Source organism: Aspergillus brunneoviolaceus (assembly GCF_003184695.1).
Source record: "Aspergillus brunneoviolaceus CBS 621.78 unplaced genomic scaffold BO95scaffold_7, whole genome shotgun sequence".
NCBI lineage: Eukaryota > Fungi > Ascomycota > Eurotiomycetes > Eurotiales > Aspergillaceae > Aspergillus > Aspergillus brunneoviolaceus.
Genome location: NW_020290737.1, coordinates 543009 through 566457, shown reverse-complemented (window position 1 = coordinate 566457; position 23449 = coordinate 543009). Strand labels below are relative to the sequence as shown.

At 55.5% G+C, this 23449-nt stretch overlaps 8 protein-coding genes across 8 annotated transcripts; 4 read left to right on the top strand and 4 right to left on the bottom strand.

Annotated features, from left to right (window-relative positions):
- Window positions 1-110: 110 nt before the first annotated feature.
- On the top strand, window positions 111-1999 carry BO95DRAFT_439124 (coenzyme A transporter). The gene is made up of 2 exons (XM_025585666.1): window positions 111-743; window positions 823-1999. Exons 1-2 carry the CDS (start codon window positions 528-530, stop codon window positions 1801-1803), a joined length of 1197 nt encoding a protein of 398 aa, XP_025446436.1. The 5' UTR covers window positions 111-527; the 3' UTR covers window positions 1804-1999.
- Window positions 2000-2281: 282 nt separating this feature from the next.
- Window positions 2282-7563, top strand: pex12 (ubiquitin-protein ligase peroxin 12; the record flags this gene model as incomplete). Its single annotated transcript, XM_025590088.1, has 10 exons — window positions 2282-2761; window positions 2844-3409; window positions 3588-3609; window positions 3775-3938; window positions 4259-5165; window positions 5325-5477; window positions 5540-5620; window positions 5646-5653; window positions 5920-6006; window positions 6089-7563. Exons 1-10 carry the CDS (start codon window positions 2319-2321, stop codon window positions 7561-7563), a joined length of 3906 nt encoding a protein of 1301 aa, XP_025446435.1. The 5' UTR covers window positions 2282-2318.
- Window positions 7564-7746: 183 nt separating this feature from the next.
- BO95DRAFT_249506 (glycoside hydrolase family 125 protein) lies at window positions 7747-10011 on the bottom strand. Its single transcript, XM_025581413.1, has 3 exons — window positions 9513-10011; window positions 8188-9446; window positions 7747-8092 (listed from the first exon to the last, which is right to left on the bottom strand). Exons 1-3 carry the CDS (start codon window positions 9641-9643, stop codon window positions 7821-7823), a joined length of 1662 nt encoding a protein of 553 aa, XP_025446434.1. The 5' UTR covers window positions 9644-10011; the 3' UTR covers window positions 7747-7820.
- A 37-nt stretch (window positions 10012-10048) lies between these two features.
- On the bottom strand, window positions 10049-11887 carry BO95DRAFT_459858 (uncharacterized protein; the record flags this gene model as incomplete). Its single annotated transcript, XM_025588687.1, has 9 exons — window positions 10049-10197; window positions 10257-10442; window positions 10489-10620; window positions 10671-10695; window positions 10753-11052; window positions 11122-11300; window positions 11374-11624; window positions 11691-11746; window positions 11828-11887. 9 exons carry the CDS (start codon window positions 11885-11887, stop codon window positions 10049-10051), a joined length of 1338 nt encoding a protein of 445 aa, XP_025446433.1.
- Window positions 11888-12135: 248 nt separating this feature from the next.
- Window positions 12136-13744, top strand: rad18 (E3 ubiquitin-protein ligase RAD18; the record flags this gene model as incomplete). Its single annotated transcript, XM_025589538.1, has 5 exons — window positions 12136-12705; window positions 12769-12884; window positions 12947-13070; window positions 13123-13571; window positions 13599-13744. The coding sequence occupies exons 1-5, from the start codon at window positions 12323-12325 to the stop codon at window positions 13742-13744; spliced, it is 1218 nt and encodes a 405-aa protein (XP_025446432.1). The 5' UTR covers window positions 12136-12322.
- A 38-nt stretch (window positions 13745-13782) lies between these two features.
- BO95DRAFT_249250 (putative vacuolar sorting protein SNF7 family protein) lies at window positions 13783-15777 on the bottom strand. Its single transcript, XM_025581412.1, has 5 exons — window positions 15561-15777; window positions 15190-15451; window positions 14847-15065; window positions 14574-14768; window positions 13783-14513 (listed from the first exon to the last, which is right to left on the bottom strand). Exons 1-5 carry the CDS (start codon window positions 15605-15607, stop codon window positions 13821-13823), a joined length of 1416 nt encoding a protein of 471 aa, XP_025446431.1. The 5' UTR covers window positions 15608-15777; the 3' UTR covers window positions 13783-13820.
- A 297-nt stretch (window positions 15778-16074) lies between these two features.
- On the bottom strand, window positions 16075-18680 carry BO95DRAFT_405641 (TRAPP III-specific subunit 85 family protein; the record flags this gene model as incomplete). The annotated part of the gene is made up of 2 exons (XM_025584013.1): window positions 17274-18680; window positions 16075-17222 (listed from the first exon to the last, which is right to left on the bottom strand). Exons 1-2 carry the CDS (start codon window positions 18343-18345, stop codon window positions 16075-16077), a joined length of 2220 nt encoding a protein of 739 aa, XP_025446430.1. The 5' UTR covers window positions 18346-18680.
- Window positions 18681-19231: 551 nt separating this feature from the next.
- Window positions 19232-23273, top strand: BO95DRAFT_450040 (tRNA adenylyltransferase; the record flags this gene model as incomplete). The annotated part of the gene is made up of 8 exons (XM_025587985.1): window positions 19232-20036; window positions 20089-20640; window positions 20707-20912; window positions 21278-21427; window positions 21482-21587; window positions 21721-22142; window positions 22227-22978; window positions 23042-23273. 8 exons carry the CDS (start codon window positions 19232-19234, stop codon window positions 23271-23273), a joined length of 3225 nt encoding a protein of 1074 aa, XP_025446429.1.
- Between the last annotated feature and the right edge of the window lie 176 nt (window positions 23274-23449).

The following is a 23449-nucleotide window of genomic DNA, read 5'->3' as shown; positions in this document are numbered from 1 at the left end:
TGCAGCACTAATAGGTGTCGGCGGCAGGTATCGGCATGTCAGGGCTGTAACGTCATCTCCGTTCTGAATCTTGAGTTTCCGCCCATCAGGCCGTCCCTTCCCAGAGGGTGCCCGCATGCTGTCTTGCCTCTTCCGACCGTTGGATCCATCCAGATAATAATCAAATCAAATGCAGCGTCAGGGTGGTGACCTTTGCCAGCTGATCATCTCTACCTAGGCTTATCTGCCCCCCTCGGTTTGCTGCGGCCTTGTCCTCTACATTCCCCTCCCCGCACATTCTCTTACATTCTCCCGCGCCAACTTCTCCCTCCCTTCTACATCACCTTTGACGACCATATCCATGGCCGCAATCATCCGTTAGCCCGTGACCTGCTCGATAATCTGCAGATTTGACCTCGCGCCAGGATTGTGTTGACACCGGTGACGGTATCAGATTATGCGCCGCCGCTGACCGGTCTATCATCAGAATTCGAATTACTGTCCTTCCAGTCAAATAGTCCTTCCAGCCCAGCTCACAGCCTTCTTCAATGGAGCAAGTCGCTCAGTCAAGGCCGGCCCGAGGTCCAGCAGCCAGTGACGCAAAAGAGAGATTAGCCGTGGGCACGACACAGGCGACCGCGGTGGACGATGCGTCCTCCCCACACCAAGCACAGAACGGCCGCGGGGCCACGAAAGAGGTGAACAAGCGCAGCGTAGACTATATCGTACGCAGCGGTGTTGCGGGGGGTCTGGCGGGGTGTGCGGTAGGTTTTTTTCCCCCCATGATCCCACACGTTGCAGCTGGCGGTAGACGGATGGACTGACTGTGGACAAACATCGTAGGCCAAAACCGTTGTCGCGCCCCTCGATCGGGTCAAGATTCTCTTTCAGGCCTCGAATCCGCAATTTGCAAAATACACCGGCAGTTGGTTCGGTCTTGTCGCGGCCATTCGAGACATCAAACGCCGCGAAGGCCTCCAAGGCCTCTTCAAAGGACACTCTGCGACTCTCCTCCGTATCTTCCCTTACGCTGCGATTAAGTTCCTTGCCTACGAGCAGTACCGGGCGGTGATGATCCCGTCGCCCGACAAGGAAACGCCGCTGCGCCGACTCGTCTCCGGGAGTATGGCGGGCATCACGTCGGTCTTCTTCACATACCCGCTAGAGTTGATCCGAGTGCGATTAGCGTTCGAGACGAAACGAACCGCTCGCTCTTCTTTCACCGACATCTTCCGACAGATCTACAACGAACGGGTGACGCCCCCCTCGACGTCCACCGGGGTATCTGGGACACAGGCCCCTATCACGGCGACGGCCGAGACTGTCTCTGCCACCGTGAACAAAGCCGTCCCGCACTCGGGACTGGCAAACTTCTACCGCGGCTTCGCCCCGACGCTTCTGGGCATGCTCCCCTACGCTGGCATGTCCTTCCTGACTCACGACACCGTCGGCGACTGGCTGCGCTCCCCCTCCCTCGCCCCCTACACCACCATCCCCGAATCCGAGTCGACCGCTCAATCAAAGAAGGGCTCTCGACGACTCCAGCTGACTGCCGCTGCGGAACTCACCTCCGGTGCTCTGGCGGGGCTGGTCTCCCAGACATCCTCGTACCCGCTGGAGGTCGTCCGGCGTCGAATGCAGGTCGGAGGCGTCGTCGGGGACGGCCATCGGCTGGGGATCGTCGAGACGGCGCGCACCATTATGTTGGAGCGAGGCTTCCGAGGCTTCTGGGTCGGTCTGACGATCGGATATATGAAGATCGTCCCCATGACGGCCACCGGGTTCTTTGTCTATGAACGGTTGAAGTGGTCCCTCGGTATATAGCGACATAATTTTTTATTCTGTTGTTTCTCTTCTAGATCTTCCGAAAGATATGGGCGTTAGGGAAGGGGTCGAGAGTTGAGTTGAGTGTTGTCTATACCATTTGTTCATACCCATCTTTCGCCGAGACATTTGCGGTGACGGAGTACAGAGTCTTGTACATAGAGCATATACATTGTATGTTTGATGCTAGATCTTGTGTCTTTCTGGATTGATTGTTTGCCCTGCGATGATTTTTGGATATCTAGATTTCACATGTACTCAGTAAAAGCGTAAAGCCAAACTGTAGAATGATCTACAATCTTCCGCTTGCAAGTTATCTAGTAGAAAGAGAGCAAAGTCGAGTCCGCCACTTCTCCTCCCCGATTGGCCCACCCGGCCGGGCAGTGCACAGGCCAATCAACGACCGGCCGCCTGGCAAAAAAGTTGCAACTCTAAATGCGCGGCGGGCCTCAGCCATCGCAAGCACTTTAATTTTAGCCACTTGCGCAGCCAATACCATCAGCAACTTAAAGAAAATGACCTCGCGCAAACGCAACGACCCCTTCGATCTCGCCGCCAGCGATGACGACGACCAAGACAAGGGCTACGACTCGGCCGCCGACGAAGAAGCACAGAGCAAAGGCGCGCTGCGCTCCGCCAAACGGCGCCGGGTGAACGACACCGACAATCTTCATGGGCTGGACTCGGACGACTCCGATCTCGATGCAGCGTCCGACAGCGAGGAGGAGAGATCCAAGGGCAAGGGCAGGGCCAAGGCCAAGAAACCCACGACTCGCGCTGCTACGGCGGCCTCCGGGGACGAAGATGAAGACGAAGAAGAAGAAGATGCCGCGACAGAAGATGCTACCGCTGCTACTGCTTCCCCCTCCAACAAGAAGAAAACCCCGCTCCTGAAGAAGGACAAGAAAAACAAGACCGGTGTCGTATATCTCAGTTCGCTTCCGCCGCATCTCAAACCGTACGTACCAAATAATGGACCCCTAATACTCCGATTGTGGAAAACTCGTTCACGCCAACGCTGACCCTTTTGTGGCGTAAAGATTCGCCCTCAAAAACCTCATCGAAGCCCGCGGCTTCGGCCCGATCACGCGCGTCTTCCTGACGCCCGAGACGAAGAAGCGGCGCACCACGAACAAGCGCAAGACCTACGCGGACGGGTGGCTGGAGTTCGCCAGCAAGCGGACGGCCAAGATCTGCGCCGAGGCGCTGAACGGGAACATCATCGGCGGGCGCAAGGGCGGGTTTTATCACGATGACATCCTCAACCTCAAGTACCTGCGCGGCTTCAAGTGGAGTGATCTCCAGGAGCAGATCTCGCGCGAGCGGTCGGAGCGCGAGGCGCGGCAGCGCGCGGAGGACTCCAAGGCCCGCAAGGAGGATAAGGTATTCTTGGAGGGGGTGGAGCGTGGGAAGGTGCTGGATGGGATGCGGAGGAAGAATGAGGAGAAGGAGAGGAGGAGGTTGGAGAAGTTGGCTGTCGGGGGTGCTGCTGAGGGGACTGCTGCTGCTCCTGCGGGTAAGGAGAAGAAGGATGCTAATGGCAATGGCAATGTCAAGGTTCGGCGGGTGTTTAGGCAGAATGAGGTCAAGTTGGGACGGGATAAGAGTACGGATGATTTCAAGGATCTTGGGGCGGAGACGAAACGGGTTCTGGGGAAGATTTTTTGACGCTGATGTTGCGTGCTTCAAATCTGATCTCTATGAGTGTCTTCAAGGTTGCGGGTGTATCTTGTACAGGGAGCATTTTTTTTTCTGTCTGATTGGTTGGCTTATCGATATCCCAGTGTTCATGAATGATTCCTCAAGGTTTTGGTGACTAGCTTGGAAAGATGTTGTAGCTTGTAATGACTGAGCAGAGTGCTGCCGTCATCTACAAGTAGTAGATCTGGTTTGTGTTTATGAGAGCGATATGTTAGTGGTCTGACACAGTTGGTCTGGCTGTGTACCTTATACACATGTGCTGTACTGTAGTCCGCTGGCGAAAATGAAGCTATTCCAGATCGGGTGGATATTTTCTGCCACCGCCAAAACCTACCACTCTGCCCCACCTTTTTTCTGGGCCTGTTCATCCCAGAAATCGCGGATTCCGTTGCGAGGTCGCGAGCGATCTGCCGCCACAGGCGGTGTAGCAGGCGGTAAATGCGGCTGTCACTTGCATGGTTCCTGGGCTTCTGTGGGGCGCTCGGCCCATTCTGGCTTAGTAGCATTGCGCTTCCCCGCATCCGATGAGGAGATGACGGCGGTTAGCCTAGCCTTTCAGTAGTAGTCGTGTGATGGGACTGACGGTGTCTTCTATTCTCAGCAATCGTCTACAACAACAAGATGAGTGGGCTTCTTCCTCGAAGACCCTGGTTTAGACCAGGTATTCGATGTAAAGTACTCTCAGCTAAAGCCACGTCAATACCGCGTTATCAATCTCCTTGTCTACTCCAAATCCAATGCTACACTTCCCCAGCGCCGAGTTCTAGACCTGCTGGACACCCGCGCGGACCTACACCACCACCAACAACAAACCTACTCGATGCCGTTATCGCCGACCATCAACACAAGCCTCCCTCCGGACCGAGCAAGCAGACTCTCTACGAGGCATTTGGCGAACACACCGCCGCGGGAGGCGCCGTCTCCGATCATCTGGGCTACTCCGTCGTCTCCACCCTCTTGACCCCGCGAGCCCCCAACGATGCAGAGTTCCCTGACCAGGTGCCGGACGCGGACAAAGAGCTAGCGCTGCGCGTGCTGGAGTACCTCTCCCTGCAGGGGACGCCGGTCCTCGTCATGGGGACGTTCGCCATGCTCTACCAGGCCGCTATCTTTTCCCCACCGCAGCCTCGCACCACGGTCGATACCGACACGGATGATGATTTCTTTGCACCCAGCCCATCCGCCAGGAAGCAAGACGACAACGACATCGACGCAGCCACCCGGATCTCGCGAATGATCACCGCGCTCCACCTCCCCTACCACCCGGACGACGCGCGAAGCCTCATGACCATGCTGTTCCAGAACGGCGACGACGAGACCTTCTGGAAGCTGTGGCGCCGGATTCCGCTGCAGGGAGCGCCGCGCAGCGCCGAGGACTACGCGATGCTGTTCCGCCTGCACGCGCAGCTGGGGGATCCGCGCCGCGCGGAACGCTGCGTGCTGATGTGGTTCCCTATGATGGCGCGCGAGGGACTCCCCGCTTCGGCTGCGCAGGGGGAGATCGCGCGGCTGGTCGTGCGGTGTATCGACCTTCCGGAGGTGGGAACCTTGAAGCGGGTCTCCGAGGGCAGGCAGTTGGAACAGTTGATGCAGATCCGGGATGAGGCTATCCAGGCGGCTGCCATGTGGTCTAAAGGGGAGAATGAGCATCCGCAAAATCGGTGATGTCGAAGGGTGAGGAGCATGGGCTGTGCGAGACTTGCTGTGTGGTTTGATTGGGGCGGTGGAGCGGAAGTACAGTACTCCTTTTTGCTCGTACGTCCGGGCGTGTCATATCTGTGGCTGTTAATGTGGTGATGAAGAATACCTGGGATTCTTAGCTTGCTTGACGAAGACAGCGTTAATGTGCTCTTCCTCCAGAACCTTGCCTGGGAAAGCTATCTTAGCAGCCGTGGCTACTCCAGTTACATCACGACAACCTGTCGGTGTGATTTCAGCTTTGTTCCCGAAACTTTGGACAGACGTCAGTCAGTGTATGATAGGCAGAGCAACGCAGTTCATGTACTAGAAAGCTTCTGTCTTGTCTCTCTTGTAGTCTCTCTGGTGTGAAGGTGTCTGGTCCATCCAAGGCGAGAATTCTCATGAACTCTATCTGCATGTTCTCATACATAGCAAGGTAGAGCCCTTCTGTTAGCCAACAGCCACATTGGTGAGTCGGAGTTATGAGACATCTTTGCTGGACCCAATTGACCCATTTGTGATCAAGATGGTGGATATGAGTGTCAACGTTGGAGGCCGCTGATCTGCCGGATCATCAGCAGCCAGACCGAAGCGGAGTGGAAGGCGGCCGGCCGATAAGCCTCGGCTCAGCCCCAGCGCTTCTCCTCCGCATCTTGTCCCGACCACCATTGAATCTCCCTCCTCAACCCATCCACTTAACCGCTCTATCTCTAACTCACCCCTGTCGCCCTCCAGGGGATGATGACTGGCACTGCTACGACAGTATGGAGTACTTACCGAGTCTGCAGCAGGAATTCGACGAGCTGAAGCCGTCTCTCTTCGGTAAGTACGGAGACAGCCAGCCTCAACCCACTTCTTATCTCACAATCCACACCCAACTAACTAATCCGCTGCTGCATTGTAGAGCTCCTCGCCGAACAACAGCTCTCCGACCTCCTCCCCCCATCCATCCGCTACATCCTCGCAGTCGCCACCCACCGCCACCCGCGATACCTCCTCCGCATCCTCAACTCCTACGATGAGATCTACGCGCTTCTCTCGCTCCTCGTCGAACGATACTACCTCCGCACCTTCGGCGGCTCCTTCACAGAGAACTTCTATTCGCTGAAGCGCGAACGGGTCCTGCTCACGAAGAATGGCGAGATCCCGCGCGCCCAGATCGGCGCGCCGGGCCCCGTGCGCGATGCCCTCCAACTCCGCACGGGGGATGTGTGGAAGAACCTCCTCATCATGGTGGGCATCCCGTACCTCAAGCGCAAGCTGGACGAAGGGTACGACATGCACGCGGCGCCGCAGGCCTCGCTGATCATGAGCGGCGGCCCACGCTACCACCCCGGCGACGAGCTCCCGCCGCGGCCCACCCTGCGCCAGCGGCTCTTCCACTACTACAAATGGTTCCTGCGGAACATCTACCCCTCGCTCAACGCGGGCTACTACCTGAGCATCCTCGCCTTCAACCTCGCCTACCTCTTCGACAACACCAAGTACTCCTCCCCGTTCCTGTGGCTGATCGGCACCCGCATCCGCCGCCTCAGCTCCGCCGACCACCGCGCCATCGCCGCGGTCCTCGACCCTCCATCAGCACCCACCACTCGCTCCCGCACCCGCCCCGGCTCCAGCCTCCTGGGCCTGCTCAGCCCGCAGAACCTGCACGCCCAACTCCTCACCTCCCTCCGCTACTTCCTCCCGGCCTCGATCTTCGCCCTCAAGTTCCTGGAATGGTACCACGCCAGCGACTTCTCGCGGCAGCTCGCCCGCAAAGCCACGGAAGTGCTGGATCTGCCCGCCCCCGTCGCCAACGGGATGACCCCGCCTTCGCAACGGAGATCTTCCAACAAGAAGAACCCCGACGACGCGAAAGCATCCGCCTCTTCCCCCGCGCAACTGAAATCAGCCCTCAAGTCTCCGACCAGCGAGACCCAACTTGACGCAAAAGAACCCCAGGACCGTCGCAGCCCCGTCTCCGCATCCTCCTACCTCCCCATCTTCACCGTTCCCCTGCCCGCCGCGGACTCGGAGACCGCGCAATCATGTTGTCCCATCTGTTTGAACACGCTGACCAACCCCACGGCCTGCCAGACGGGCTACGTCTTCTGTTATGTGTGTGTCTTCCACTGGTTGAATGGGGAGCATCAGCGACAGATCGATTTCATGGACGGGGAGGCCGCGGCCGGGGCGCCGTGGGAGGAGGCGGATGCGGCGCTGGAGGCGCAACAGGCCAAGCAAGCCGGTGGTGAAGATGCGGAATGTGAGGAGGGGAAGATCAAAGCGAAGGGTGGTAGTCGGAGGGGCAAGTGGGAGAGTGGGAGGGGGAGATGTCCGGTTACTGGAAGGAGGGTATTGGGCGGGACGGAGGGGTTGCGGAGGGTTTTGGTGTAGAACAGACTTCTTTATGTATGTATAAACTTACAAGATTGATGAGCCTAATGTAGACTTATGAGCACTTGACTCCTTATGAAGAGAATCTAGCCTCGCGACGTACAGTTGACTGAATGCTCGGTATGCTATTGGAGGTTAGACGTATGTACACGCTAAAGCCGCAGACCAAACTCAACACCAGCGGGTGTAATATGTCTCACGAGCAGAGTACCCACACGTACACTCCAAACACACGCACACATACACACACACTCTCTCTACTCAATAACATACGGCTCGGCCCCCTCCCCAAACACCAAAGCGGGCTTCTCGGCGGCGAGCTTGAGGATCGTCTGCGCGAAGACCGAGTTCGCCCACGCGAACCACGGCCGCGTGTACGTGGAGATGTTGTTCACGTTGATCGACTCGTGGACCAAGCCCAGCAGACTCGAGTTGCGGACCAGGTTCACGCACTCGGTGATTTCGGTGATGTTGTCCGTGGTCATCGCTTGCACGAGCAGGGACATGGGCCATGCATTCTGTAGACCGACTACACGAAAACAAGAGAGAAAAAATTAGTCCTCTTTTCTTCTCTGAAGATTGGAAATACCCAAGCCGGGAAACATAGGGGAGGGGGGGACATACTATGCGGACCCCCGATACCATGGAAATCCGTCCCGGTCAGATAGTACGGGTTTCCGGCGGGACTCAAAATCATCTTGCGCGTGTTCTGATAGACGGGGTCCTGCTGGTCGACAAAACCTAAAAGCGGCAGTGAGAGCAGCGAGGGCACGTTCGCGTCGTCCATCAGGATGCGCGAGCCGTATCCGTCCACCTCGAAGGCGTAGACGTCGCCGTACACCGGGTGATGAACGATGCCGTGCTCGCGGACGGCCTGCGCGAGCTTCTCCCCGCGGGACTGCAGGTCATCCGCGACGACATCGAGGTGGGTTGCGTTGTTGTTTTTGTTGTTGTTCCCGTTCCCCGCTGCCGCGGCGCGGCGGCGCAGCACCGCGGCGGTTTTCTGCAGCTGCACGGCCATCATGGCGTTCGGGGGGATGAAGAAGCCCAGGATGGTGGCGTCGTCGCTGGGCCGGAAGGCGCTGCGGATGAGCCCCGTGCCGCCGTTGAGCGGGTTGCCGATCCCCGCGAGATTGAGGGTCTCGGTGCCCAGGGTCGTCTGGCGCTGGAAGGTGTACTCGTTCGTCACGTACTGCTGGGCGGCGTTGAACGTCGGTTGGGACTGAGCGTCGAGGACCCGCAGCACGGTGTCGAGGGCCTGGTACCATCTCGGAGTCAGAAACTCGGTCGACCCCGTGTGCTCGTGGAACTGGGTGCCTAGCGCGAGGAAGTTGGCCAGCGAGTCGAGCTCGTACTTGCACTCGAAGACCACGGAGGTGTTGTACGCTGGCGTCACCGTGTCCTGCTGGCTGCTGCTGGCCGGCTGAATGCCACTTGCCGAGGGCGGCTGGAAGGCATTGCAGTAGGGGGACTGGATGACGTATTCCACCTGGGTGTTGATGGCACCGAGGATGAGGTTGTAGAGAGCCTGGTCCTCCTTGGCCAGGGCCTGATAGCCGGAGAGCTGGTTGGTCGAGTCGCGCAGCCATTCGGCGTTGATGTCGCCGGTGACTATGAAGGACTGCAGCCCTTGCCATTGAGGTGCGTTGTTGTTGGCTCGTTTCCGCTTCGGGGAATCTGTTGACGTTGATGTCTGGGTCCCGTTGACGTGCCAGCGGATGGTCGTGTCTAGCGTGTTGGGAAAGGCATTCCGGAACAGCTGCGCGAGGTCTTTGTCGACCATTCGCGACGTCACATCTTCAATGACAGTCTCTACTGCAGGTGAAGAGAAGGCCCGGCATTCGACAGAAGGGCGCTGGAACGGCAGATTCAAGGCACCGCCGCTGTACGGGGCACTGCGGGTGATTAGTTGGAATCTTCAAAGTTGGAAGGCCAGAGTCGCAACTCACTGTCCGACAGAGGAATAGGATAGGTAGTCAGGACAGGAACGCCGCAGAATCGCCTGCTCATCGCGAACTGTAGCACTTGTAGCGCCTATACTGGCTGCTAGAACGACGATTAGTGCCGCAGAGCGTGTCATAACGAGCCTAGGTATTTTAGGAAGTCGGTGTGGTGCGACACAGTGGGAGATAAACAATTATTCCACAAAGACCAAGGTGAAAAGAAAGGAAGAGGAGGAGGCATGATGGAGAAGTGGACTGGTGGGCGTGACGGAGGTGACAAGGGGAAGGAAGTTGGAATGCGGGCCAGAGATGCGGAGAAGATCAACAGGGATCGGCGCCGAGGCCGTCATTCGGTCGCGTCGCATTGCATTGTTACACTTGCACCGTCTGCACCGTCTGCATCGTATGACTTGTGACTCGACACGCTCCATAACTGCGATAGATCGGTATCTAGTTGTCTGATAGAGATCTCTACGTTGTACAGTGTAAACACCGCTCCGTTCTTGTATCATGCCACCACCCTCGCCTCCACCACTGCCTCGCTATTTCTTTGCAAAGAACGACATGATGCTGCCCTGACCAGCTTTAGGCCCGGCTTTCCCCTTGGGCGCACTTACGGCCGGCTTCTTCTTGGGCGGCGGTGCTGGTTCATCCTCCGAAAATGACTCCCAGCTCGGCTCTTCGACGGTGACTAGACCAAATAGTCAGTGAATGTCTTCCGGAAAAAAAGTACACCGAGGGAGATCTCACCGAGGTAGCCCTCTTCATCCTTGACCGTCTTCTTCTTCATCACCTGGCGCCTGCCTCGTCGACGGCCTGCGCGGACAATCACCTCTTCCTTGGGTTCGGCCGCTTTAGGAGGTGGTTGGTCGATGACATTAAACTCCTCTTCGGGTGACGGCGCGGCATCAGGCATTTCTTCATCTTCTTCCTCATCTGTACGAGTCAACAGCTGCCAATGAGGCAGAATGGAGGAACATACCATCATCCTCCATCATCTTCCGAAGCCTCTCCTCCCGCTCTTTCCGAGTCTCCCGCGTGCTGGTAGAAGCAGACTTGCCCGAGTCAGGGAATAGTTCGTCAGGCTCGTCCTCGGATGCGTCGTCCAGAACAACTGCCCAGTATTAGTCACCGTCATTTTCTGAAAACTTCTCATACACTTACCATCTTCAGAGGCGCTAGGTTCGGCCTAATATACCTGTTAGCCTGCATTCGAAACCGCACGTGAGACCGGAAGAGAACTAACCGTATCAACGCCAGAAGAAGCGGGAGTTGGCTCATCCACCTTCTTTGGCTTCGCTTTGGCCTTGGCAAACGAACTGAATATGCTACTCTTCTCCTTGACCGGTGCCGTCTTCTCCGTCGACCTAGTCGATGAGACGGAATCCTCCCTTTTTAGCGACTGCTGAGACTTGGGTTCCTCCTCCTTGGTTTCCGTCTTCGGCGGCTTTGGCGCTTCACTTGCCGTGGGCTTCTTCGCTGGTGCAGCCGATTTGGCGGGTGCAGGTGCAGGTGCAGGTACCGGTGGTCGAACGCCAGTTCTCCTCTACAACCCCCACAAATAGCGCATTAGAACGGCAATAGGCGAGAATGACTACATAAAACAGACACAAACCTTGACGTTCTTGTTCTGAATCATGCCCCAGGATGACCCGTGCTCCAGCGGGTCTTCCTGCGCATGGTTGGCCAGTGTCTCCCGGGCCACATCCGTCAAGACATTGAGATCCTGCAGCACAGTAGGCTGTAAACTGTAGACATATATCGAGGCGATAGACTGGAACGTTGCTTTGGCATCTGGCCCCCATTATCAGCTTATAAGACCACGCACCATGCCATAATCGTCCCGCAAGTCTGCGACACCACTCACCCTCCAGATCTTCCTCGCGCACAAGCAGTATCGAGGAGATCGCGACTTCGTCTGCATCGCCATCCTGGTTCGGCATCGAGCTGCTTATGTAGGGGCTGCTAGGGGGGATATCGTCTGTATCGGCGCTGGACTGGAAACCGTTCGCGGAGGTTGCTGGCTCGGGCGCCTTCTGAACTCCCGTGAGGATATACGTCGCATTGACGCTGTTGGGTTTCTTGTTGTTCTCATTGTGGTGAAAGTCGTACAGCATTCTTGCAATCAACCACCGTTAGCAGACGAGCTTCCCTGGGAACGAGACAGTTCGCGGTAGAACTTACTGCTTCGCTAACGTGCTATGCACACGGAGAGCTCGACCCAGCGAGCGATAAGTGACCTAAGCATTCACATGAAATCGAATCAGAATCCCAATCTCAATCCCCGGCCAAAACACAGACTCCTTTCCGGTTTGACTCACCGTGCGCTGCTCATTGAGAACATTCTCCGCCAGATAGGTCTTATAGTCCGCGATCGCCATGTTGTCAGAATATCGCGTTTCGCTTTTGTCACTTGCACGAAGTCAACAAAAGTGAGCTGCGGACAAATCGGCCGACGACGGACGCGTTCTCCACCAAAACCACTTTACGCGTATCAGTCAGCCAGCTTCTTTTCCGCGGCAGTCTTGGCGCCACCCGCCGCCGCCGTCGCCGAAATCCATCCCTCCATCAATAAGTTGATAGTCTACTTACCTACAAAGAAAGCCCTCCAAAAAATCTCACTTATCCATTCCGCCCTCCGAATTGTACTTCACCTTAACCCTGACCAGCACTACTATCACCCAGCCTTGAGTCGCGTTGGTTGACTTTATCATTTGGATCTAAATTCCGAGCAGCTTCCGAAATACCGACCAAACAAAACCCCAGAACCTCAATGCTTTCGCAATAGTCCACCGTCGATACCTTTTAACCACCCAATGGCCCACCAGACGTTTGACCTCCCCGACTCGACCGACTGGCTGACCACGCCACTGTCCCTCCTCGCGCCGCTCGAGTCCGCCCTGCGATGTCAAGTCTGCAAGGACTTCTTCGAGAACCCCGTCATCACCTCGTGCAGCCACACATTCTGCTCATTGTGCATCCGCCGCTGTCTCAGCACGGAGGGGAAATGTCCCGCGTGTCGCAGCTCGGACCAGGAGCTGAAGCTGCGGCAGAATTGGGCGGTGCAGGAGCTCGTTGAGACGTTTCAGAATGCGAGACCGAGCGTCTTGCAGCTAGCCACCCAGGCGGCGGCGGCGGCGCAGCAAAATAGTGAGGAGGGGGGTTTAGCGCGGGCAGCGAAGAAGCGGAAGGTAGATGTGTCGGGGGAGCTCGGAGACGGGATCGCGACTACTTCTACGGAGACGGATATTGCTGCGGTGAGGTCAGTGGAGGGGGTGCGGACGCGCTCGCAGGCGAGGGGGGGAGGTCCGACGCAGCAAGCTCCTGCAGAAGTGATTGAGGTGATTGACGATAGTCAGGATGAGGAGTTTGTTCCAGGTATGTTTTTTTTTCATGTCCTACGAGCTGTCCGATGCAGTGTGCTAAAGGCTGGCTTCCAGCAGATGGACTTGTCGCGTGTCCTGTATGTCAGCGGAGGATGAAGAACGAAGCCGTGTTCTCACATCTTGATAAATGCACCGGAGAACCTGCACCACCCAAAGCTTCCCCCAAGACTTCCTTCGGGTAAGGATGCTCTCATGCTTACGTGTGTCAGAAACGGTTCTGACTCTTATAGCTCTCTACAAATGTCGATGTCTGCGCCAGTTCCATACAGGAATCCCAAGAACAAACCACTTGAGAGACTTCCAACCATTAATTATTCTCTATATAAGGAGAGTATGCTTCGGAAAAAGCTCAAAGATCTGGGCATCCCCAATACAGGCCCACGGCCACTGCTGCAAAGACGCCATACCGAATGGGTGAATCTGTGGAACGCTAATTGCGACTCCAAGTCGCCTAAGCCTCATGGAATCTTGTTGCGTGAACTCGACATCTGGGAACGAACTCAAGGCAACCAATCTTCTTCATCGTCCGAGGCTCCTGGATCAATCATGCGCAAGGATTTCGATAAAGCTGCTTGGTCATCAAGCCATGAAGACGACTTCAAGAAACTCATTGCCAATGCTCGGCAAAAGAGTCGCGCGGCGGCGCGTACGACAACACCACAAGAATCCGCTGCGTCGAGTACAATGCAGAACACACCTGCTTCAGAGCTGACAGATGCCTCGTTGCCAGCGGACACCACAGATCCTCCCGACAGTGTGCCTGTAGATGCCAGTATGTCAGGTGCTGTAGCGCCCGAGACTCCACTGCCACCAGAGTCATTCAATGGCGGACTGACTGAAATGCATCACTAATGCTCCCGTGATGCTGGTCGCCAGACCTCATGTTCTGTATATATAATCTTCGACGGTTAAAGGCTGCTCTCCTTGATCACTGAGCTGTGGCGCTGGGGGTTTCTTCGACCGACATGCGGGACAACCTCTCCTCTAGCTCAGAATCAAGATCCCTCTCTGCTGCTGCACTGCGCGCGGCTTCTTCGGCACGCTGCTTGAGCTTGTCGAGTTCGGCAAGTTTGTTGCGGGTCTCTTCTGCTTCCTTCTCCTCTCTCGCCTCCCGCTCTTTGTTCTCCAACTCCTCAAGCTCCTCATCGATCTCCATCTCGTCGATCTGCGGACCGGCCTCATTCAGGATGTTTCCGACCTCATCCACCTTTGTCATCTCATCACGCAACTCCTCCACTACATCCTCAACCCTAGCCGCACCTCCGATCTGTGCATGCAAGCCACGCAGCGCTCCAGCGCTCGACTCCATTACCTTAACAAACTCAACCTGATCCGTAGCTTGTTCTATCTTCGAATAGACCTCCTCGAGCTGCATCAGGGTATCGAATCTCTGCTTGAGATTGTGCTCAGCAAGTTTTTTCGAGCGTACAGCCGAAAGCGCAGAGACGCGATTCTTGTTCTGCAGCGCCGTCTTCGCAGTCAGATTCAGCTCGTCGATCTTCTTCTCCAGACTCTCGACCTGGGTGGCCATCGTAGCCATGAGCGATTTGATCGAGGCCACGGCGGTATCTTGCTCCGTGATCTCCCTCGGCGAGTCGTTGGTAGGTCTAAATCTGATAGTCTACACCATAATTAGCCATAAACACCCCAATGATAGACAAAAACAATGCAAGAAACAAACCTTTCCATCGTACGCGATGGCCCCACTATCGCGGGACAGATACAGCAAAAGCACATCCAGATCCGCATCGGACAACTGGCTCCCCTCATCCAAGATAGAAGCGAACTCCTCCACAAACTCCTCCTTAGAGTAGACCAGGTCCGTCTTGGACGGATTCTGCCCCGTAGCCTTCTTAACCACTCTCTCAGCAGCTTCCTGTTCCACAACCACAGCAAAGCAACCATCAGCCCCTCACCCAATCTGACCGCATCGCCTCTTCATTTGAGAACATACCTTCAGATTCTCCACCAGCACCAACTCCTGCGCCTGCAGTCGGGGCGTCGTCTCCTCGGACCCCAAAACCACCCCCTTCAACTGCTTCATTCCCCAGCTCATGACCACCCAGGGACTCAACGCCGAAGTATCGATCCCCCAACCGGGCTTCTGCAAGCTCACCCCACTATTCTTGTACATCTGCAACGGCACCATCGTGCGATTCCGGATCGCCTCATCCTAAGAAAAAGACACAGAACCATGGTCGTGTTAGCGACGAGACTTCCTTCCCCAGAAAAAAAAATAACACCCCTGAAAAACCCTTCGACCAAACAAGATGAGGGAAATGAAAAGAGAGGCTCACAAAAACCGCCCCCAGCGCCACCGGTCGCCCGCACTCGGGGATTTCCAAATCACGGAGAAGAGTCTCGTCCGCTCGTAGGATCAGATGATTGGCCTTTGGCTTCGCGCTGGCGGGGGACGAGCATGAAGGGGTGGAGTGGATGTAGCCGTGTTTCGCGGCGTTGGCGAGGGCGTGTTGCCATGCTGCGATGTTGGTGTTGTACCCCTCTGGGTTGATCTTGCGGTGGGTGGGGAAGTCGGAGTAGAGGGATGGGAGGCGGTTTCTGTCATGCCAAACCAAAGGATCAGTGAGATGACACTTTTTGTGAGCTGTGCGATAGACTGGGATTCAACGGACACGGGGCTGGCTGGTCCAGTCGATGGATTACCCACTTTCTGAATTGATCCTGCGAGAGGATGTAGTTGAGGAGGTCGTTCATGTTGGATTCTTCGCGGGTGAGATGTGGTAGATTTAGATGATGATGGTGAGATTAGGATTAGATATTCGTGGGAGAAAGTATGACATAAATCGTCAGCAGTAAGCAGTGTTGTGAGGGCTCTGCCTGCTTGACGGCTGCTCTGGCCTTTGTTCCGCGGTGTCCTTCGGGTGGGAATCTGATGTCAATAAATGGGCCAGCCCGTTGGTTGTCCGGGTGGTGATCTTATCGATAAGATCGGGTCATGTGATGGTTCGCTCGGGGAATGCACCGTGGACGTCATCGGACGGTTGGAAGACCCTGGTTACTGCATGCCGGGCTTACATGAGATGATGGCTCAGTGACTGGCAAGGTAAAAGAGCAGAGCAATTACAACGCAGGTGACACATATATACGAAGCATTAGATTCGACGAGTGTCTATAATGATGTATAACCTTCCATGCGCCTATCCGGCCTTTTCATTCCGTCCCTAAGCTCGTTCAAAGTCATCATCGGCTGCATTGTCATTATCCCTCATACCCTGTGTCGGGCTAAGTCCGGAGTCCAGAGGATTCACAATCAGGGACTTCCGATTCTTGCGTCGATCCAGCTGCTCGCTCGTCTCTTCGGTTCCCAGAGCTGCTGCGGTGGCTGTCTCGTCCCTAGTATCTAGGCCTCGAGCCTCGAGATACTCAACCTTCACGGCATGCCTAAGGTTGTCGATGAAAGTTTGCATCTCTGGCATTGAAAATGCCCCATCCCCCTGCAGAACGTCCGCATACAGGCGCTCCGCCTCCTCCAAGGCTGCCGAGGCTAGGGAAGGTTTCCCCAGTCGAAGCCACAGATCTGCAGCGAAAACGCTCCACATCCCGGCCTTGCGACGACGAGACCCCCATTTCATGCCAGGCACGGCGTTGCGGGCCGCATAACAGGCCGAGATTCGTTCACTGAAGAGACCCTGCCCGATAGAGCCGGCGAGACCCTGGTCCATGACCCGCATGGCCCATCTAGCCGCGCTCTCTACCGCCGAGCCACCCCGTGATTTAAACAACTCCATCGCTAGAGTCAGACATCGTAGAGTGTTGGGCGCATCCGAGCATCGAGTTAAGTACGAATAAGAGGCCGTCTCGAGCATCTGATCAATCGCCTCGATCTTGACTTTGGTACTCATGGAAGATGGACTTAAGAGCATGCTCACAGCCGACATCTCATAGGCACCCGCGTGATATTTCCAAGCCTTGTCGTTCGCGTAATCGGACCGCAAAAGTTCGTACGTCGATGCGGAAAGCTTCCAATCACGAAGCATAAATGCAAAGTCAGCCATCTTACGCAGGACAGCCTCGGGCGCGTCAAATCTGTAGTAGCCATGAGCCGTATCATAATTGCCACTAGCTCCACCAGAGGTCAGACTGGATCGAGAGCCGGATCCGAAGCCTGCCCAACGGCGTGACATGGACATGAATCTTCCGCTGATACCACGTCTGCGAGAGGCTACTTGATCATTCCATACCGCCACTCGGTTTTCCATGTACGGCACGACTGATTGCGCAACTAATTCCCGAACGAATGCCCTAATCGCCATCATATCCGACTCAAAGACGTGTGGAAGCCCACCCGTATCAAGGTCTACTAAGGGCTCTGGTATTTATTAGCACTTAAGGCACAATCAGTCCAAGCGACCTGTCTCACCTGCCCAGCCATGCAACCGCTCCGATGGCGAAAGCCATTCACACTCAGGTACTTGAACACTGTCATCATCTGTAACCACACATTGATTGCTGCGCAATCTCAGCAGGTGACAATGAAGCCCGAAATGGCGTTTCATTTGATCGTATAGCTTCGTAGACTCTGTGATGTCGTCGCGATCCTCATCATGCACTAAGACGTAGTACCGGAGATACTCAGGATGGATCCAGTCAGGCACCCGTTTGTCTCCATTGTTGGTGTCTGCATAGAGTCGTCTCAGAGTCTCCAGAGGGGCAATATTGCGCGAGCTGATGGCGATAACACAGGCCACTGGATGTCGAAAAGTCTCGTGGGGTGTCGCCGATGCTATGGATAAAAGCTGTCGAAGGTATAGTTTGTATAATGGTGATGTGCTGGGGAGACCGAGAAAGTCCTTGGGGTATAGAGACCCGCCCAGCGGATCGTCCAATGAGCCCAGTTGCTTCTCCAAGACCTCCTCCACGTGTGCTAAAGGGGAGCTCCGCCCCCCGCTTGACTCAGGGGGACTTTGATTATTGTTTCCAAGATCGACAAAGCGCACTCCATAATCCTCCCAGCTCCGACTCGCTCCAACACTATCCCGAATGACAAGCTTTCCTGGGATATTCTCGCCAAATGGCCGGATTAACTGCCAAAACCCGCCCGCAAACCCCTTTTGCCTTACTAATTCATCGGTGTCCGCTGATGCATAGACTCCGACTACCGGAGAGAACGAGCGTATGATCAGCGAGCGTATCTCCTCGGAGCCTTCAAACCGTCCTTCTACTGGAGAGCCGAGGGATGACCGGGCCAATTGGGGTGTTGACGATCGAAAGGACGGTGTCCGCGGTGATGCTGATCGAATTGGCAATTCTGACGTCGTGGCGGAAAGAGGCGGGTTCGGGGATGCGACCCTGGACTCAGCAAGATCTGCATCTAGAGACGGAGAAGAGTCGCGGCGCTGGTTTGGATACCTCGTCTTGGAAGCGACACGCGGAACGCCGGGCGAGAACGACGGCGGAGGCTTGACCGGAGCAGCATCTCCGGGCGATGTCATGGACTCCGAGTAAGTTGCGACGCGACACTAAAAGAGGTTGAAAAGAATCTAGAGCCCATCGACTGGGAAGACGATGTCAGAAATATTAGAAGGTCAAGCAAGAAGTGCGCGAGGAGTAAAGTCAGCTGTCAGCCTGGGAGATGTGGAATGGAGAAAGAGGGAAGGAAGATGAAGAGAAAATAAGACGGTGCTGGAATGAATGAAGCCACTTCACCGCGGCCGCAACGTGGGAGAACAGTAGAGGTAAATCGGACCATGCACGTGAGACCTCCTGTCAGCCACGGACAATTATCGACTCGGCAGAATTTCAGACTAGCCTCAAAGATTCATTTAATCGATACACATTAGATTGTCAATCACCTTAAAGTCAACAAGCCAATAACAACAAACCGACTCTCTGTGACCTCACCGTGCCGATGGAGAATGATTCTGAAGAGGCAGGCGGTGGAGGCAGCCCGCATGAATCTGCCGGTTGTACTATTGCTCCGTCGCTGCAGTCATGCTCTATTCTTGGAATGGACTTCTCTCTTTTGAAGAGCAGCCCGGTCAATGTTCTGTCATACTTCCCTGATGAACCGCTCCTGAGTCACGGTTGTCATGGCATATGTCAATGTGTGCGACTCTTCCCCCCCGTGCCCTGGTCAAGTTCCCTCGATTCCGCCCCGCCGTCATTCTTTCTTCACGAACTTATAGCGCTGCCCATTCTACCCCTCTAACACGCCTCCATCCTCAATCCTCTACCCCCAACTCATATCCTCGGCAACACCTGCACAAGCACAGAGCTGCTCTTTCCATCTCGTTCATGAGACGTCCCGAATCCCGCAGCCCTTCTCACCGACCGGAAAAACGACGGCGCCTGTCTGTGGCTGCCCCGCGCGAGAACACCATGAGCGAATCCACCGATACTCTCCCTGAAATCCAGTTGACGCCTCTCGAGAATACTCTCAAAACCCTCCTACTTGATGTTGCAAAGTATATACATGAACGAAAGTGCGCAGAAGGTTCTCATGATGCGAACCCCTCCGGCACTGTCTTGCGATTCACTGGAGGATGGGTGCGCGACAAGTTGCTCGGAGTGGACAGCCAAGATATCGATGTTGGCATCAACAACATGACTGGATATCAGTTTGGGCTCTTGCTGAAAGAGTACATGGACATCCCTGGCAACTTGGACAAATACCGGAAGGATCATGCGAGCGGCGATCTAGGCAAAGAGCTTGTCAGTCTGCATAAGATCGAGGCGAATCCGGAGAAATCCAAGCACCTAGAAACAGTGACGACGAACATTTTCGGCTTCGATGTAGACTTGGTCAACTTGAGGAAAGAGACATATACCGCCGATAGCCGGAACCCTCAGATGGAGTTCGGAACAGCCGAGGAAGACGCGTTGCGCCGGGACGCCACCATCAACGCACTTTTCTATAATCTCAACGAGTCCAAGGTCGAAGATTTGACCAGACGCGGTCTTCAGGATATGCAGGACCAGATCATCCGCACTCCATTGGAGCCATATCAAACATTCCAGGATGACCCATTGCGTGTGCTACGACTAATCCGTTTCGCGAGCCGCCTGGGATACCTGATACACCCTGAAACTGAGGCGGCAATGCAGAACGCTCATATAGGCGAGGCTCTTAAGCTTAAAATCAGCCGTGAGCGAGTCCTGAAGGAACTTGAAAAGATGCTTTATGGTTAGCGAATATGCCTCCAACTTACGCTAGATCTTATGCTGATTATTTTTAGGACCTGATCCTCGCGGTGCCCTACATATAATAGATCGCCTAGGTCTTTATCCGACTATCTTCGCTAATTTCCAGGATGATGCCACTGTTGAGACTTCATCCTGGCATTTCGCCTACAACACAGTAGAGAGACTGATACGGCCTACTGATGTCGACCCTCGACAGACAGTGGAACAAGTTCGGAACTTTCTCATTCGCGACAAGCAAGAGGAGTTCTACGCCTGGATGCTCTCAGCAATGGCTCCGTGGTCAAAGGTCCCAGGCCGCCCCCCAAAAGGCAAAGGGCGGCCACCACCGCCTCGGGCTGCAGGAGTTGCCAAAGAAAGCTTGCGAGCTGACAACAAAGTGATATCTGTTGTGGGAGATGCAGCAGCAAGCTGGCAGTCGATTATTGAGGTGAAGAACTCAATCTTGGAAGGGACTGTGAGTGGAACGGCAATGGAAGTTCGCAGGCACGTTGGGTTGCACATTCGTTCTTGGAAAAAGGACTGGAGGCTGTGCATTGTTCAGGCCATACTTCAGGAGGTCGTGAGCGGACGCCAGTATGACCTAGGTGAGAATCTCAAGCCCATTCTTCCCACACAACCCGTACGGACAGCTGACTTATGTTGTGCATTAGTGGTCGAAGAGTATGCCAGGTTTATCGGGTACATCAAGGAACAAGGCTTGCAAGATGTATACGATCTGAAACCGCTTGTTAATGGCGATCAAGTCATGAAGACCATGGGTGGTAAGAAGGGACCATGGCTGGCCAAGGCATTGCAGATGGTGGTTGAATGGCAACTAGTGCATCCCGAGTCAACCGATCAAGAGGAAGTCCTGAAAGTCTTAGCTGATAAAAGACAAGAGCTTGGGGTCTGATAGAGTCAAAATTTATGAATAGAAGTTAGCGAGCGCATAGCTGAACAATTTTTTCGTGGTCTCAAGTAACTGTAGACATGGAGTTGCAGCGTGACTGACGGCTTGGGCGAAATCCGCCAACTGACCGCTCGCTGCATAAACTGCCGTCATACAAACCATGGGATCGCAGTCCAACTTTCTCCTCAAATTCTCAAGTTCTGGACCTCTGTGTCACCTGAACCTTCTCCCGCCTGTTGAATTTCCAGTAAAGCCTTCAATAACAATTCACAACTCATCGTAACCTCCTTTTAGGGCAAGAGCGCTGGATTGCCTGCCAAGTGCACGGATAGATGGAAGAACTCCGCGCGGCAGCATGCGAATCCCTCCCGCGAGGTGATCTTCAACTCCCAGAGGCTGCGACTGCCCGCTATACCACCACGGGAGGCTTGAATCACCTATGGCAGGATTGCTTGTCTCAAGCTGAATCGGACCCGGCCAAAGTAAGCGACCCAGCTTAGCACATACAATAGTCATTGCTGACAAATCCCCTTCAGCTTCGTGAGAACCTACTGGTGGCCCAAGCAGTCCTGCACAACTGGGCTTCTGAGACGGCGCTTGAAGCCGATGTAGAGGCGGCAGATTACATCTATGACTGGGCAAGCAACGCTGCCCTCCCTTCGTCCATCTTCGCGGAGACAATCGAAGAGGCCAGTGGTAAGATCGGCCCGGTTCTCTTGAAATAACACGCTGCTAACCATTCCTCCAGAACGCAAGCTTGCCGTCATTGCTGAAGAGAAGCAAAAGCTGACGCAAGCTATCACCGTCATCTCCGGACTGAACAAAGTGCACCCCATTGGCAAAGCGGCCAACATCCCTAATATTCTCGTTGCGCTTGCTAGCTTCACTTCGGAAGCCGATCCCTGGTCCACCGAAGAAGCGCACCGGATCTCAATTGACATCCTTCGAGGTTTCAGCGCGACCACGCGCTCCGATGGCACTCTGTGGACGCATCTCGAGACGGTCCTGAAGGAGAGGATCCGACCTCTCTTCACCAAGACGAGGAACCCAGCCATTACAGCAGAGGGCCGCAAGAACTTCCACCCTGTGCCTCTGGCCCGATTCGACCTCACCACTCTGGACCCAGAAGCGAAGCCCTGGAAGGCTTTTGCCGTTTACTCAACCACAGTCTTTAGCTGGGCACTCGCTCAATATGACGTTTGTCTCCCTTGACACCTGAAATTGAAGCCCCCCCCCCCAAAAAGAACCAGCATCACTAACCCCTAGACTGTTCCCGCAAAGTCCACATCGATCACCCAACTAGAACGACAATTCTCGCAACTCATCCCGCCAATCCTCGCGCTCATCGACGACGAGACCCTGACCCCCAAGATCCGCGGCTGCACCCTCCTCAGAGAACTCCTGCAACCCATCCGCTCCGTCCAATCGGACATCCTGCGGCGCACGAACCTCAGCTCCGTCTTCGAGGACGCCCTCCGGCCATGCCTACTCTCCCTGCCGACCATCACCCCGGAAGACGACTCCCTTCGCCTGTTGAGCACCGCCTACCCGGCCCTGCACGCGCTCCTCGAAACCAGCTACGCCACCGGCGGCAGCAGCAGCAGCAGCAATAAACCCGAATTCACCGCGGGCCTGACCAAAACCCTGCGCGACAACCTGATCACCTCCTTCCACCACATCAGCTCCACGAACCCAATCACCTCCCCCTCCGCTTCCTCCGCACTGACCTCCTTCCCCCACCCCAGGCTCTCCACGCTCCTCCTCACCGAGATCCAACGAATGACCACCGCCCTCGGCATCGAGTCCACAAAATACCTGCAGGAGACCATCCCCCTGATCTACAGCACCCTCACCAATCCTTTCGGGACCGCGCACCCGCCCCTCCTCTTCGCGGCGGTGGGCGTCGCCCGCGCCGTGATCCTGAACGCCCACCCGCGCGTCTGGCGCTGGCGGACCGAGATCCTGGGCGGGGTTTGCCCATGCTGGTTGAATGTCGTCGACGAGGAGCGGGAGATCCGCGCCGCCGCCGGGGGGTCTACCACCAGGAGGTTGAACAATTCCCGGAGTCATGCTCCCGAGAATGATGGACGGTTGAGGATTTTGGGGAGGCTGAAGAACGAGCTGCAGGGCGTCGTCGCTCTGCTGCGGTTGGCATTGGAAAAGCCCCTGCGGCCGGACACGCCGGAGCAGGAGGCCCTCGCGGCTGGTGACTTTGGTAAGGAGCTGGAGGAGCTCGTTGCGGCGGAGGAAGAGCTGCGTGGGCTGCTCTTCGCGGAAGTGGATCCGTCAGATGGGAGGTATTTTGGGCAGGCGGAAGGAGAAGAATGATTCAGTCAAATCTTGCGTCGTATCGACTCATCCCCCTTCGGCTGTCAATAGGAGCGAGGCACTTTGTCGTTTGCTTATGATTTCAGATTGAAAGTCCCGAGATTAGGGTCAGGGCGATGTGATCCGAGTTTTGCCAGAGAGATTGAGCTACTTGAAGTGATGCTTCAAATTTACGC

What these genes read in the sequence shown, in the direction of transcription:
- BO95DRAFT_439124 (XM_025585666.1), top strand. Translation starts at nt 528, where the DNA reads ATGGAGCAAGTCGCTCAGTCAAGGCCGGCCCGAGGTCCAGCAGCCAGT. An exon ending in GGGGTCTGGCGGGGTGTGCG is followed by an intron (nt 744 to 822) that starts GTAGGTTTTTTT and finishes CAAACATCGTAG; the next exon opens with GCCAAAACCGTTGTCGCGCC.
- BO95DRAFT_249250 (XM_025581412.1), bottom strand. Translation starts at nt 15,607, where the DNA reads ATGAACGACCTCCTCAACTACATCCTCTCGCAGGATCAATTCAGAAA. An exon ending in TGGCGCTGGGGGCGGTTTTT is followed by an intron (nt 15,066 to 15,189) that starts GTGAGCCTCTCT and finishes TCTTTTTCTTAG; the next exon opens with GATGAGGCGATCCGGAATCG. An exon ending in CCATCGCGTACGATGGAAAG is followed by an intron (nt 14,514 to 14,573) that starts GTTTGTTTCTTG and finishes ATTATGGTGTAG; the next exon opens with ACTATCAGATTTAGACCTAC.
- BO95DRAFT_249506 (XM_025581413.1), bottom strand. Translation starts at nt 9,643, where the DNA reads ATGACACGCTCTGCGGCACTAATCGTCGTTCTAGCAGCCAGTATAGGC. An exon ending in TCCTATTCCTCTGTCGGACA is followed by an intron (nt 9,447 to 9,512) that starts GTGAGTTGCGAC and finishes TGCCCCGTACAG; the next exon opens with CGGCGGTGCCTTGAATCTGC. An exon ending in TGGTATCGGGGGTCCGCATA is followed by an intron (nt 8,093 to 8,187) that starts GTATGTCCCCCC and finishes GTTTTCGTGTAG; the next exon opens with TCGGTCTACAGAATGCATGG.